Below are 16,682 nucleotides of genomic sequence, written 5' to 3' on the forward strand. Positions count from 1 at the left end.
ACACTGGGGCACTTCCATACTTCTGCCCATATCTCCACAGACTTCAGAGGGAGAGGCTGGTTTCTGGAATAGTACCTAACAATAATATACAGTTATGGTCCAGTGACAGAGCTCCTGTTCTGGAAAACAAAGTTTCATACACCCTACTGATCCAGAATGTGGGAGATATGCTGGGTCAGTAGTTTGTATCACTGTGCACAAGAGAATACACAGGCACTTCAGAAATGAAAGGTTTTACTTTATAAAATAATCATTTTTCTTCTACTCATGAGTTGATGTCTAATACATGAATCTAGACAAAAGGACAAATATGCTAGCTTTAAAATGAGTGTTCTGCACACTATTCAGAACATATCTCTACATAAGCTTCCTTAGAAATGAGCCAGGAAGCACGTGCTGTCTGGCAGTCACTAAGCCCTGAGCTCCTGAGAAGACCGGAGTCAATTCTCACGGGCAATGGAGGGCTACTGATGAAAGATACCATCACACCAGCATGGAATTTCTTATGCTGCCTTCAGAATACTTTGGAGTTCTACTGTCTGAACTGCACATACACTGTATCTTCTTCCTACCCTTGCTAAGGTAAGACATTAACATCTGGGAACAGTCACCTGTTATCCACTATGTCAATATAAGGGACAATATGGGCAGGGGTTAGCAAGCTCCATGCTGCTGGAGAATCCATCCCTTGTTACTAACGAGAGATGTTGTAAACACATTTCCCTAGGAGGCATAGGATGATCCAGAAACATGATTAATGACATTGAAGGCTAAGTATATTAGTACTGCTCGAAATAAAGCGATACCACGCTAACCTGAAGTGACATCTTTGGACTTCCTGATCCTAAGCTGCTCTTCCTGAAGGTAAAAACTGAACTGTAAGCTACAACACAGACCACTTACTTAACATACTCAAGGTGACAGACACTTTACTCTGTCTAATGGAATTGACCACAAAGGCTGATTGAAGAAGAGGCTACAAGACAAACTGAACTGTGTGTGCAAAGCAACAATTCTGTAGATAACCACCCATTCAAAAGGAGAAAGCTCACTGCCATGCAGATTGCTGATCACCTGGGTCACTTATCTAAAACAGTTCTGGTTCTGGAACACGTGCATCTAAATCACTCCTCACACATCAATGTAACAAATATCTTAGATTCTTGTGGGGCTGGAGGGAGTTTAACTCACTGAAGAAATAGCAAATATATGTCATTTGATATTTCAAAGATTACATAAAGCTCTACTGGGCTGATAAACCTCCTTTCACAGTACCTCAATCACCACTCCAATATTAAAAGAAAAAAAGAATCAGGAATTTACCAAAGCCATACCGATACAGTGGGTGGCATGGAAAAGAGAAAAACCAGTATTTGAGAATTGTAAATGTCATATATAAGTAACTATCTACAAAGTAGCTATTTTCCTCTAAAGAAAAGCATGGTCTAACAGCACGTGTGTTAGTGGGGTATTAGATGTACTAGAGTTACTGCTGTCTGCAACTATGCAACCGTGGCTAACCTGTATGAGCTCCAAGGTCTCCTCCACATTCACTGCAGACAGAATAGAGTGCAAGTCCAAACTACTGGATCCAAACATCTGGATCCTGCTGATCCCCAGTCTTCTGTGGTTTCTTGTGGGTAGAGAACATGGAGTTCAAACACAGGCTAACTCAACCCGAGTTGGAACAACCCAGCAGGGGAGCAGCTAAAGGCAGAGGGGCTCTCAGAGCAGTGAGAATTGGTAAGATCAGTCTGACAGCCACCACCAGGATTAAAGTGTGGCTTCCAGATCACCCAGAAAACAGTGAATACAAGAAAAAACACACTTGAGATTTCATAATAAGAATGCAAAACCTGTCTAATAGAAAGGAAAAAAAAGAAAAAAATAGAAATACAAATATAGGCAAAAATTGTACAATCTACTTCTGAAGAATGGTCTGCTCTGCCTCTCAGGAGAAATCTGGGCCAAACTGAGGATACCAGCTGCTATCTGATATTTTTGCAAGAACCAAATGGGGGCAGGGAAAGAAGAAGCCTGCTGCCTGCCCATCACCCATCCTAAGTTTCAGAAAGTCACAAGTAGCAGATGTCATAGTATAAAAGCCACAAAGCATTACTGTCCTTGCTTACACATTCAGCCCAAGCAGCTGGGCCTGAGGAGAGCAGGCTAGACCACTGGCAGCAGAGGAGCAGCTGGCATCAATGGGAGGCCTGAGGAGAACAGGCTGGACCACTGGAAGCAGGGGAGAAGCTGGCATCAATGGGAGGCCTGAGGAGAGCAGGCTGGACCACTGGCAGCAGGAGAGCAGCTGGCATCTATGGGAGGCCTGAGGAGAGCAGGCTGGACCACTGGCAGCAGGGAGCAGCTGGCATCAATGGCAAAGACTGAGTACATTTATCTTATGTTGACCTGCTTCCTCTGCATCTCTACCTTTTTCAGGATCTTACAGCATGCAGTATGTATGGCAAAAGAAGTGACTCACTAAGAATGAAATAAGGGTGATTATTTCTGGAGTGAGGAAAAGGGTCATTTGCTGAGATGAGCCAGCCCAATCACATTTCATTTTCTTTTTAACAACTTGGGCTGTCAGCACTAAAAGCAATTGATTTCCAGGACTGCTGATCATTTTAGTTAAGGAAGAGGAAGCCTACAAAAATCCATAGGAGTTAGAACACACAAAACAGCCTGAGGAGAGCTAGATAGTGGGCACCATTATTAAGGGCATTGTATTATCACTATTAAAAGACTGAACATTTGACATGAGGAAAGATTAAGCGGCAAGTGTGAAGAGTTGGGGGAAAAAGCAATTCAGATTAAAAAAAAAAGATCAAAACCAACTTAAGTCTTTGTCATCTTAAACTTCTCTAAGATTCTTTTAGAATTTTGATAACACAATAAGCAGTTCCTTTTCTGATTATAGGATACATTGTCTCCTTAGACATTCTCATTACTAAAAACACCCAGAATTCTCGAACATCTCACATCTCAGTATATTTGGAGACCATCATGCATTTCCTTTAGATGAAAAGTGCCGACAGACATTTTTCATAAATATAAAGAATGAGGTGTCAAAACAACCCAGGGTTAACAAATCACCTTAACTGTTAATTACTTTAAGCATAAAGATGATACTGTACTTTGAGATCCCTCAAAAAAAAAAAAAAATTCTAGACAAGTCTGTAAGCAAGATGGATGCCAGTCAATCTTGACTAACTTCTCACTTCTTAGGCTATAGTGTAGGCTGGCTTCTTAAATCATGGGAAGAAAATAGGTTCCAACTTGAGTCAATTGATAGAGATAGTCTGGAACACTATTTTGAAATATACTTGGGAGCTACACCTAAATTCAGCAAGAGTGTGCACCATGATTGATGTGAGATGTCCACACTGGGCAGGAGGGAGTGAATTGATGACATGGGCTAGATTTGCCAGAGGCAACATCACTTTTATTTGCTAAAGAGAAAGAAACCTATGCTTAAAACTGGATCAACTTCTTATCCAGAGAATTGAGGTAAGAATTTCAAAATATAACCCTGCAGAAAAATATCCGTAAAAATAACTTATTGTACACCTTTAAAGGAAACATGACCCATGTAGCACGTAAACTTCCAGAGAGTCTATCTCCTCAGAAAGCAAAAACACAACCACCAGACCCAGTGTGCTTGCTCAAAATCACAAATTGTTTTAAATGTTAAACGGGAAAAAGTAATACTTTATTGTTGATAGACCATATGAAATGTTAAGTTTTGGTATCAAAAAAGGACTGCATTCAATGGCACTGTGACCCATATACATGCATTGTAACCACAGTCATAGCCTGTGTCAAGGTCAGAGGTGAGAAACATGGCTGAATCTTTCTGGCTTACAAAACAACACTAACTACTGCTGTTTAGACAAGTTCAACAATCCCTCCAGTAATAGGTCAAGGAGTCTCTCTATAAGGACTTAATTTAGGGGGCTTTATACAGTATATATCTGAGAGCACTGTTGCTCTTTCGGCTAATATGAGTGTCTACATACAATATTAAAGTTGCCTCCTTTGTTCAATAAGTACAAAAACATTATACTGTATAACCCAAAGACCGGTTTATGGAGCCCAAATGAAAAGTACAAATAAGCTTTTATTTAAAAATAAATAAATAAATAAATAAATAAATAAAACTCTTATTCTACAAGCAAACTGAAGAAAAATATTAACATACTTTTATTGTTTTGGTTTGAAGTCTCAATCCATTCAGAGTGTTGATAGCTTTCTCTGCATCCTTGGGGTCAATGTAGTTCACAAATCCGTAACCCAAGCTCTGCCCTGAGGAGAGGGAAGGGGAGAGGCATGTTATTTCAAACCCATGGACAGGAGGTGGCTTTGCTTTTAGCACAGGCTCCTGCCATTTGTAAATTTAAATATCGTTAGGACTCAGCAAGCAGTGCTGCTTATGAAACCACACAGGCCCAGGCCATCCATCCCATCATACATCACATGCCTAACCCAGGACACAGCAGCAGCCCAGAAACTGGGTGCACCTCAGTGCTGAGCTCCAGAAGAAATAGAGAAAACTATGAGCTTTACTTTCCGTACCTAGGAGATGGAAGATAGAAACAGCAACCAAGAATCTGTCAGTGTTTTAGGACTCAGACTGACACATTACCACACTTCGAAACTAGTTACTATGGACAGTAAAATGAAAAGATGATTTGTGTGTGTGTGTAAAAATGTGTGACATAATGACATTTTGGTCAATGATGTGCTGCATACACAACGGTATTCCCGTTAAAGTCTAATTAAACTGAAATATTCCTATCACCTAGTGACATCATCACTATAGTGACCTCATAGCCCAATTCATAGTCATGTGCTTATGACAGTACTGATGTAAACTAATATACTGAACTGGTCATATGAGAATGCAGTTATATAAAGTTTGTACAGTAAATACTTGATGATGATGGCTATTACTGGTGAATGTATTTTCTATTATGTATTTAACCATATGCATTTAAAAAGGTGTGCTATATAAAAATATGCCATGTTTTTGTATATAACTCCCTCAAATATATCCTTTGATTTTATCAAGATCTATAGCAGGTAATTGATCTGTCTCATTAAGCCTTGCATAAGGGACCACCTCTAATGGTCATGCATGACAAAATGGACTGACAGCACATCTCAGACTGAGATGTCATTAAACGATGTATGACCACATGCATGTGCATACAAACACGCACACGCACATACACAATTTTAAAAGAGCATTTCTTTGGACAAATGAAATGGAATTTTCTCTAGGTATTATTCTGATCTAAAAATGGAATACAGCAAAACAAGCAAAGGATCACACCAAGGATGGCATACATGATGATGAGAAAAGGAAAAAGGTAAACAACAAAACACAGGAAGAATTGTGCATCCAAATAACTCTTGCTTGTTGCCATGGTGGTGGCCCCATCAGCTGGCCATCTAACCTCCCACTCAGTGGTGCTCTGTTAGGAAACACGGAGGCAGCGTGGATGGATAAGTACTGCAACACAGACCTATGTCAGGTGGCTCCCAGAAATCAAAGGTTCAATGGAGGCAAAAGTTCTCCATTGGAGAAGAGACAGGAGACATAAATGAAAGAAATGATTAGACAGCAGACATTTCCTGGAAAGTACAAATGCTTTCTTAAAACCCTGGCTCTCTAGCATGGTCATAGGAAAGGTGGGAATTTGTTCTCAATGGGTTTCCCAAGTGCTGCATGTTGGTATTAAAGACAAACACTCTGGTTACTCCAATGTGTGACTTCCTTGCTTATTGATAAGAAAAACACAGAACTTGGGAATATGCTTTGGAGATCACGATCAGAATTGGGGAAAACAGGAGCTAGCATATATTCCCTCTTTCCAAACTATGTTTCCTGTAATCAAAACAACAGGAAATAGCGAGGATGGCATGGGGCCTTAGGCACTCGTAGAGAGTTTGCTTAACATGGGCAAGGCCCTATGTCAGAAGCTCAGCAGTTCAGAGAACAAGAATGAAAAGGGAGAGCCACAAATGCACACATTTAACTACAAAATTAGACATGTGCCAGGCACACTTGGGCATACATTGATGCAGACAAAACATTCATGCACATTAAATAAATCTACAAAAAGAGTCACATATCAAGCCACGGTAATTTCAAGCCTTCAGATTTTTTCAAATTTGAGAAGCATTTCTTACTTGTCTACTGTACAAGTATGGAAGGCAACTCTACTGTCCTTGAGCAGGATTCAAGTTGGCAAAAGACAAAAAGAATCTAAGCAAGAAACCAGCTTACATGGGATTTGAAGTCTGGCACGTGAGTTTCAATCTTGTCTCTACTACCTACCAACTGTGTGACTTTGAAGACCTTCCTCACACTTTCTGAGAAACTGTTCCCTCCCTCACCTGGAAAATGAAGATCATCCTACAGAGCTAGAGCGCTGAAATGGTGCCGACAACCCTCGGTACTGAGAAAGCAGACATACGAGAGAAAGAGTACATAGGGAAACGGAGCACACATGCTCCTTACTACACAGCGCAGAGTTTAAACATATGCACTATGGTCATATCAGGAAGATAGTAAAATCTGATGGAAAAGGAAGAGACAGACAACCCTGAACTGAATAGATTTATCACTCTACTACTCTATGATTAAATTAACTAGTAACTGCATCAGGAGAATGCAATTCTCTTTTCTACAGGTAGATTTTCTGCCAGCAACAGTTTCAACCAGAACTACATGCTAAAATCACTTAGAAATCTTGGAAAGCCTGAACCCTGCTCTGCAAATTCCTGATATTATCAGTAGGGTTTGAAGCATGACAACAGCTTTCCAAAAGTTCAGTGTTATGGGGCTACAACCATCCTGAGAAACGTGGGTTTTGCCCTTTTGGGGGGGTTCTTTTTAAAATATTTATCTATGTGTGTGTACAACTTGCAGGACTGAGCCTTCCTTCCTCTTCCACCGTATATATGTTCCAGGGATTGAGCTCAGGTCATTGACCTTGGCAGAAACCACACTGTCTTGATGAGTCATCCCACTGACCCAAAAAAAAAAAAATCGAGTCTTAGAGTATATAGAACATCTGGAAGCTATGAGGGGGCCTGAGCATGAAAGTGTCTCCATGGGGAAGACACCATTTTACATTTTTAAGAGGTGCATGGTGGTCTTTTTCTCTGTTGTCATATTACCTACCTACTACTTCGGGCCTCCTGGTGTGGGTCTTAGGCAATCATGCTTCAAGCCCAAAGCTGTGCATGGAGGAGACTGCTCCAGGTGTTCCTGCTGATCTGCTCCACAGGTCAGCAGGAGTCCTGGCTCCTAACTTGCTATGAGCAGTGGAAGGTTTGAAAACGAAACCAGGAGAATTTAAATGGTGCTATTAAACAAACAAAAAAACAAACAAAAAAACCCAAAGATATAAAGGTCATTGTTAGAAAGCCCATTCTTTAAATATGGCCTGACCCCCAATGCAATCTGGCTAGCTACAATGATGAATAAAATTCTTACTGTTGGTTAGACCTAAACACACATTTACCTCCAAAGAACCTCTTCTCCTTGTTTAAAGGAAAAAAGCAAGCTTCTAATCTGGCTTTATTGAGAAGAGTGTTATCTGCCAAATAGAAGGTGTTCAAGGTAAGTGAATTTTCCTATTAATAATAAAGCAATGTAAGGGTTGTCTTAAAGGTCCATTCTTATATCCACTGTTATCACAGCAAACTAAAATGTTCGGGAACTAATACAAGAGACACCCTTATCTGAGAAGCTTCTGTTTGCAGAAGACTGTGAGTAATACTGAAGTTCACAACTGGTAAAGGTGCAGAGAACAAGAGAGTGCTGCATTCTCTGCCCTAAACAGGACATCCCATCAGAACAGTCCCTCTCTTCCAGGGCAGGGGGACCATTATGAAAGAGAGGGAACAAAGTGAAAGAGCCAGAGGCAGGGGAGAACTACAAGGAAAGTGTTTGCCAAACACAGCAGGGTAGCTACACACACAAATTCACATTTGTGACAGCAGGTACATGTGAGCTCAAGTCAGACAAACCCCAGATGAAGAGGGGTGGTGGGCATGGAGTCCCACCCTAGCTGAAGAGCCCTGGCAAATGATAGCTGCTAGAGAAGTGAGAGTTAATTTTCTTCAGGAGTGTTTGTGGCTTTGGTAGGTCACAGATGCTTCAGGGGAAGGCCACACATCAAGCATGTGTGATCAGCACACAATGAACTTCATTAACTTTAAAAAATAAAATGACAATAAGTAGGGTGGGTAGAGAAATCAGGGGTGGATCTAAGGGAAATCTGGAAATAGAGGTGAATATGATAAATACATATTGTATGACGTTCTTAAAGAATTAGTAAAAATGAGAAAAAAGTATGAGAGTAATAGGAACTTTACAGATTCTCAGGATAAAGTGCATTAATTAGTCAGCAAATGCTTACTGGAGCCTCAGGTATTGAAAGGTATCATAAACATGGGTGATGCCCTCCCCTAATCCACTTTCACCCCTGTGGTGATCTACTGCTCAGTTATAAACTCACAGTGGTCATATTTGAGAGCCACAGTTTTCATGTAGTTAAGGGTAGCACTGAAAGCTTGGTGATCACTTCTACAACTTAAGAGACAGGTGATAAAGCAGCAAGGCCAGGCACTGCCTGTGGGACTCACGGCTGTCTACAGAGGACGTCTTCTGCATGCCTAGCATCACGACATTTTCTTCAGGCTTTATACATATGTGTGTAATATTAATTTATTGATTGCCTACTGTCTCATTTCTGCGGATTCTGGCAAGTGATAGTTTTTTCTTTATTTTTATGTAAGTGCCTGCTTTTAAAAAACTATCTTATTTATACTGTATTTCTGGCTAGAAGTTTGCTTTTTTTAAAAAAAAAAGATTTTATTTATTATTATATGTAAGTACACTGTAGCTGTCTTCAGACACACCAGAAGAGGGCGTCATATCTCCGGATGGTTGTGAGTCACCGCGTGGTTGCTGGGATTTGAACTCAGGACAAGCAGTCAGTGCTCTTACCTGCTGAGTCATCTCACCAGCCCCCAGAAGTTTGCATTTTTAAAAAGGAATAGCTAACCAAACACCAAGGAAGGAAAACCTACTGAAGAAAAAAAAAAAAACCTGACCCAGGACCTACCTAGTCTTTCTATTCCTGTGTTCCCTAGTTACTTACCAGCAGTACCTACACCAGGGAAGGCTTGGGAACCAAACACCTTTCCCATATCGTTCAAAATGTTCCAAGTTACTCTGAGTTTAGAACGCATGCATTAATTACCCCCAAACCAAAGATCACTTTTGGAAACACTCTAATTAAACTTCACATTTAAATTCCAATTATAGTTGATAAATGAAAGCCAGCAAAATTATGGGAAAAAAAAAAAAAACATTTCTTAAAAGCGGAACTAGCATCACGTGCTTCCCAGCTACCTTCCCAAGGTACCTGTGTCCATAGTCTCTCAAAGGTTTAAGAACCACTAATCCAAGCCTTGGCTCCAACAGTATGGCAAGGGTTCCAGAACTTCACTAGGGAAACAACGTGGATGGACAGTTGTATAGCCCTTCTCACAGGAGTACTGAGCTCTCTGGACTAACACCATACTCCAGCCAAGTTGTACATGTCTTTTTTATTTGCCTGCTTTTTAACTAAACATACACGCCACAGGAAAGAATCGCTTCCTTCACAAGAGATAGAAAACCATGTCTAAAACACAACTGATACAAGAGCAGTTTCGAACATGCTGCTCAAACCATGGTCAATGGCCGAGAACACAGAACTGCAACACCCCAGCAGGTCCCAGCAGACACAGGGGACCATGCAAATAGTGTTGGGGTCAGAGGAAGAAAAGCTAAACAGGAAAAGAATCTTGTAGTGTTGAAGTGACACTGTGGGAACACAGTAAATGCTAATTTATCCCAAACTGTGTAATTCAGGGCATCAGCCACTCCCTAGCCACCTCCATTGCTTTTAACAGCATACTTTAATTAAAAACTTAATTGCATATTTTAATTAAAAATACACAATCTCTGGACCCATTTCATTCAAAGGTCAGTTTATTTAGTTTTTTTTTTTTCCTTCCCTATTTGAAATTACTACCAATGTACAAAATATCAAATTAACCCCTTAGGTCTAAAACTAAAACAACAGACTGCCGTAATTCTTGATTAAAAACCTGTCATATTAATCTAATCCAACCAATACTAAATGAGACCCTTCTCAACAAGAATTTGTGGGGAAAAGTTATACTTAAGCATTTCTTTAACTTAAGTATCCATTCACTATTGAAACCTACATTTTGCTACGACTAAGAGTATGCAAAGATTAGTGTTCTTCATCACAAGCCTCCAATCTGAGGAGACAATGAACAAGAATAAGAAATAAGGAGAACCATCAAATGGGGTGAGAGTGAGAAACAGAAGAAGGGGTGCTGATGCTCTTTAAACACAGCAGGGTAGATCTCATACTGATAATAATGTCTGATAGAAGACCAGTAGGAAGTGGGTCCTGGACCAGTGACTAAAATGACTTCCTATCAGCATGCCGTCTACTTACACTGCTAAATTTGCCTCTCTTCCTCAGCTGGGCATCCTTTGTTATTAATTTTTTGACTTGGTCTATTGCTTCTCCGCTCTTTCTGAATAATCACACTCTCCTCTAGGCTCTGAAACCAAGGTGAAAGCCATCTTCCACTACTGACACATAGGCGGCCTTCCTAAAACACACAAGCTGACCACACCCTGCTTTCTAAGAACATCACTGCCTTTCTGCTTTCTTCTACCAGGGCTGTTTCTGCTGATCCTTCAGACTTGCCCTACTATGCACACTTGGGTGCCAGTGCTGGAGCACACTTCCAGAAGTGGCTTACTCACACAAACCTCTGAGACTATCTATGAAAGAACTTACCGTCACCACATGCCTGACTACTCCTCATGTTCAGTGTCTGTCACTAGTAGTGATGAAGAGTTCTCCCTATTAGTTATCCAGCAGGCCTCATACTATACCTTATTTTGCCACATAGATGTACTAGCCAGTTTGGATGCATGCTGGGCTAATTTGAATAGAGGCAGATCATTCCATTTTAGTACTAAGCAAAGTAGGGCAAGCGGACCTCAGCTCCTGACAAAGGCCCTACCACATACTATTTAGTAAGTAAATGTTCAGTAACCAAATGAATGAGCCATCCACAAAGAGATGAAGGTATTAAGAGCAGTTATCTGTGTTCAAGGAGGGATAAAGCTGCCCTTTTGAACATGTTCCCCTGCCCCTGTCTTGTATCAGATGGATCACAGAACATGGAGATGAGATGCTCAAATGTTACAGTATTCTGTCTTCATAAGGGAATCATTTGAGCTATTTTTTAAAATAGTTCATGTAAAATTTCTCGTATGAAAATTTTCTATAAATACCGTTAAAATGAAATCTCCATTTAAAAAAATAATGTTATATAGAGTAATTTGATAGATTTACATAAATCTGTTTCACAAATCTGTAAGTATGAATTATGGGATGTCAGCATATAATTTTGTTGAAAGTGCTTTTTCACTAATATAATTAAGTCTGCCGAGACTATTCATGAACGAGTCAAATAAAATGCAGAGTGAATTCTGTAAAACCCTGGTAGTTGAATCAACAATAAAAGGTGAGTACACTGATTGATGTGTATCTCTTATTTCATTTAGAAAAGTACTAATGTTTTATGAAATAGCAGAATAAAAGCAGCATGGGTCTCTTTTAAATCCCACGGTTATCAGAAACAGGTTGCTGATGGCCCTCTGTCAAGCAAGGCTCTTGCAACCTGAAGTCTAACAGTGAAATATTTGAGGAGGGAAAAAGGAAGAAAGATTTGCAATCTCCCAACAGCCCCTGAATACCCTGACTAAAAGGGGTAGGAAAGAAAAAATACAAGAATTGGAGAATTTGACTTCTAAGGGGGAATTTTATTTTTTTTAATAAAAACCTAATTCTCTTATTGTGCTGCCCTTCTCTCTCCTTTCTCCCCATGCACAATAAAGTTGCAAATGTGTTGTCTTTCTTCAGATGGACTCTCTGTTCCTGGGCTCCCATCATGTGTGTCTGTTCAGACAGGCTGTGCACTGCAACTCTGGCACCAGAGCGGCACAACCCAGACTTTCCCAGCTTTCTTAGTATCTCATGGCATGAGTACCACAGAGCAGGGGAAAGGGAAGAGAGAACCTTGGGAGAGGAGGGACACAATGCTTCCTGGCCAAGTTTCTCTCCAAAGGTCCAGTCTTCTCTCAGTCTAAATCCAGATGCAATGATTTATTCCATTTAAATAGCCACTAACTTGGGTCATACCGAACAGCTCCTTGCTGCCCTCTAATGAATCAGATCACATGGAGAGAAAGCTGCTGGCAGGATCCTGTCCAGGCCAGCTCTCAACATGCAGAGCATTTTGACCAGCTTCCCAAAGGACATTACCGAGGATTAGCACCAGGACAGAGTTCACCCTAGATGTTCACACAAACACAAAACAGATGAGTGGCTCCAAAACTCATATTCTGCCCAAATGCAAATAAAGCTGGCCTGAGACTCAAAGGAACTAATACTTTAAACGGGTTTTGGAACTTCAGATATATGGAGATAATAAGAAAAGAGTTTAAATTGTAACTTTTCTGCTGAAATCAAAGTTATAAGTAGTGATTGTTTGGTAAATATTACCTAAACAGTCTAATTCTATGGGGAACGTCTAATGTCCTCTGCACCAAGGCATTTTCTCTGTAAGTTAATTTTAATGGCCATATCTGTCCTGATTATACAACTAGTAAAGCTCTATATTTTCCTACAGTTCCAGTCCCAGTAATTATGAATTTGCTGGCAAAGCATTGTGACCTTGTTTAAGTTGGCGAAAGTGTGGGTTCTTAATACATCACCCTTGCAGACAGCATTAGGAACTCCCACACAATTCAATCTTAGGTTATCGAGAACAGAGAGAGCATATTAAATCCTCTAAATGTTCAAGTGCTACACTAGGTACTATGAATGTCTTGATTGGGAAAATTAAGCTTAATCTGAAGAGAGAAAATAGATGGATTCCTCTCATTCCAATCTTAAGAAAGTTCTCCAGGGTGATCTAAGAGTAAGATGGTGGAGTACTTCGAAGGGAGCTTGGGGAAGACAAAAGCCGGCACTTGCCAACTACTAGTTCAGGTAGCTGCTCAAAAAGAGCCATTAGCAGCTCTACCTTCAAATAGTAAGGCTGCTGTTGTGATGGGAGCAAAAGCCTAAAGATGGCAGGTAACCAAAAACTCAGGCTCCAAAGTTCAGTTAGGACATTAACAACTAAGCTAATGCCAGATCTACTCCTGGTTAAAAGGGTGGGTCTGCAATAGTCCCTCCTTCATTTAATTAACATATATGGTCCTCCATTCACACAGATACTTAATAGTCTCTGCTTTGTCTTGCACCGGCTTAAGAGGCAGTGGAGTTGTTCGAGTAAATATCATTTGAGATGAGGGCAGAGGAGCTATATTCCTCAAAATAGTATTGTGGCAAAGCAGGAAGCCAGTTAACAACTGTGGTAGTAAAAAGGGCATCTGCTGTTGCTTGCACGACCAGCTGGTGTCAATCTTCACATGGGTGCATGAACACACTCACACAAAGAAACCAGAGAGCAGTCAGTCTACCAAGAAACAGTGCAGCTTTCTTAATGTGGCTTTTACTCTCTGCAAAACAGCATTTTTATTTAGACACCACACACACACAAAAATTAAGCCCCTAAGCTCTATAATTAGTTAGTAGCCTTTTTGACATTATGTCAGCCTTGCAATTTACTAAGAAGGCTGTTTTGTCCAAAATTTCAAAGAGAAACATTTGATTATACAAACTGTGGAAGGAACATTAGATTATGCAAACCGTACCAGGTCTGTATGATAAAAGATTCTTCTGGAGATAAATTTTGTTCTTGAACACATACTTTTAAGGAATGTATTTTATTAAAAAGCTTCAACATCCTATATTTTCCACTGCAAAAAGGCCTGTAAGTTTGAAGGGTAAAGTCCATTCCCAATAGCCCATAGATATCTACCTACCTGCCTGGAAGCAAAGAATCCTATACTGCCTAACATCGCTATCGAGCAACACATTTTATATAGATTCAGCACACTTAATTCTATGTACACACATTTATAAACATTTTAAAGATAATAAGTGTGGAGATTCAGAGATGATAATTAACTTGCTCAAAGGCACATGGGTAGCTAGTAAACCAAATCTGATTTCAAATATCCAAGGCTGACTTCTCCAAGGTCACTGCCTTCAGTGGAGCTTGGGTATCGCTTAGAGGCATGGTCCTGTGCACCCAAGTATCACAGCTGTCCAACCAGAAAACTTATCTTCAAATACACCTGCATTTGATTTCTTGTCCTTTGTTGTGTAATCAACTGACTGAAACTTTACAGTTCTTTCTTGATCTATCCAAAAGTCCACATATAAAAGGAAGGGGTGGGGGGAGAAACCCTGAAAGAAAAGGACTGGCATCTTGCAGGTGCAGAAACCACTTAAACCCTCAAAACAAATCCATCATTATAAAGCAGATAGATGAGAGGTATCTGCATTATAACAAGATTCATCTTAAATGAAGCTTGATTTACATACTCCTTTTCCAGAAGCTCAGAAAGCAATTCTTATGACTAAAGCCAAACATGCTTGTCACTGCCAAAACTGTCTCCCACACAAGATACTTCTCCCCTCAGCAGATTGCTTAAAATGCTTTCGTACTCCGAGTATGGTTTTCTAGCTATAGAAAAGAAGGTGGGATCAATACCGCACAGTCTCTGCCCTAACATGCTTAAAATGTTAAGTTCCACCATAAAAGAGAAGCCAGTCCTAGAAATGAACTGGGAACATTCATGTCTGATCACTCAAGTTTTAATTAACCAATGACTAGCCTGAAAAGCTGAAGTCTAGTGAGAGATGAAATTCAGGGTTTTCTTGATAAAGAAATGATAGGAAAAAAGGAAAAAGCACACGGGGAAGATAGGATGATGAGGAATTTGTAAAGTATTTGATCTGGACAGCAGTTCAGGAGACACTCTGTCTGCAGAGACAAGAGAACTGCCTCTCTCTGAGATTCAGGCTTGTTCTACAGGAGGATTAGCATGCAGGACACATAAGACTGACCCACTCACTGAGGATCAAGACCTGAAAACAGTCAGTCTGCAGTGGTTGCAAGGGGAATGATGATGCAAGATTAATCATTAAAGTCTCCACAAGCTTCCCAGCCCACATGAGGACCTCTCACTCATACGGATAAACCAGGTTTTCCACAAGCCTCCTTTCACCCAACATTCAACATCTGGACTCAATCCTGCAGCAGCCCACTCAAGTCAAGGCTAAGGTAGGAAGCCAAGTCTTTCCCAGTTAACATCTCACACTTGAAAAAGAACAAGGGACCTGCTGACCTGTCAGTGAGTAGAGATTAGCACAGCATCTCAGCTGTGCAACTGTTCTTATCACATATACCACAGAGATAGACAGCACATTTCTAAAATGCAAAGCCAAAGATGGCTACCCTGGGTAGCATCTTTGAAGTCTCCTTTATATAAATGTACATGGATGTGAATGTTCTCCACAGCCAGATGCGAGGCTATTCTAATTAGGGGACAGAAAGTGGAAAGAAGTTTACCATAAGACATTATTTTGACATTTCGTACATGACTCACAAATTATACTCAATCCAAGTCTACGTTCACCACAAATAAAGAGGTGATACCATGTTAAGCACAATTAGAGAAGAGTCAGTCATTACAGAAAAAATAATGGGTAATACCATACAGTGATATCATACAGTGATGTCATACAGTGATATCATACAGTGATGTCATACAGTGATATCATACAGTGATGTCATACAGTGAAAAAAGTTCTATGAAGCAAAAGCCTCACTCTACCTTAAAGTGACCTTTACAATGTGACATGTGCCAAGCTCTACCTGAAGTAAGTGCCCACTAGTTCCTTTTCTTTCAAAAAGAGCATAATTAGTGATATTTTTAGCAAAGATAAAGAACTAAGTTTCCCAAGGACTGTCACTGTCCTCGCTCAACACAAAGATGTAGATATAAATAACAGGATTTCCCTTCCTGTGTACAACAGTTTGCTTAGTTTACATTTGATGAACAAACACAGTTAAGATTATTTTCAAGAGTTTAAGAAACCTATTTTTTCTTTCCTTTAAATTTAAAATAGTCACACAAAAGCAACAAATTTTATATCTAGGAGAAATTCCCCCAATGGAAACATTGTGTTTGGGCAGACTGGAGTCTAAATACTTGGTACAAGGAAACCTACTTAAATACTGCAGACACAGCCTCTGGGACCTCAAGAAAGCTGTCTCTGAAGCAGTAGAGGAGGACAAGCCCAGTGGATCCCAACTGACAAGGAAGTTGGCAGTACTCACAAAAGTGGTAAAGGCTGTGGGGCAGATGAAAACATACCTATAAGTTCAGGCAGTGAAGTACCCTGATAGAAATAAATACACATCTTGTTTTTGCTAAGGGGTAGCTTATGTTACAGCAAACCACTCAGACCACATGGCTGTATGCCCATCAATTAACAGATGGCTTCTGAAGAGAAATACAAAATGGTGCAGTTCCTATGACTGTCGCATTCATAGCACACATGCACATTTCCCTACAATCACCTCATTTCAAAGTTGGA

At 40.2% G+C, this 16,682-nt stretch overlaps 1 protein-coding gene across 12 annotated transcripts in view; it reads right to left on the reverse strand.

Moving 5' to 3' along the window:
• The window catches only part of Elavl2 (ELAV like RNA binding protein 2), a 149,451-nt gene that overhangs the window by 26,950 nt on the left and 105,819 nt on the right, over positions 1–16,682 (reverse strand). For all 12 annotated transcript variants that reach the window (XM_029539877.1, XM_029539875.1, XM_021199533.2 and 9 more), the window contains one exon: positions 4,205–4,308. In XM_029539877.1, coding sequence (XP_029395737.1) covers positions 4,205–4,308 — 104 coding nt within the window. The remainder of the gene's footprint in view (positions 1–4,204; positions 4,309–16,682) is intronic.

This window comes from Mus pahari, chromosome 6 (assembly GCF_900095145.1).
Source record: "Mus pahari chromosome 6, PAHARI_EIJ_v1.1, whole genome shotgun sequence".
Classification (NCBI taxonomy): Eukaryota; Metazoa; Chordata; class Mammalia; order Rodentia; family Muridae; genus Mus; species Mus pahari.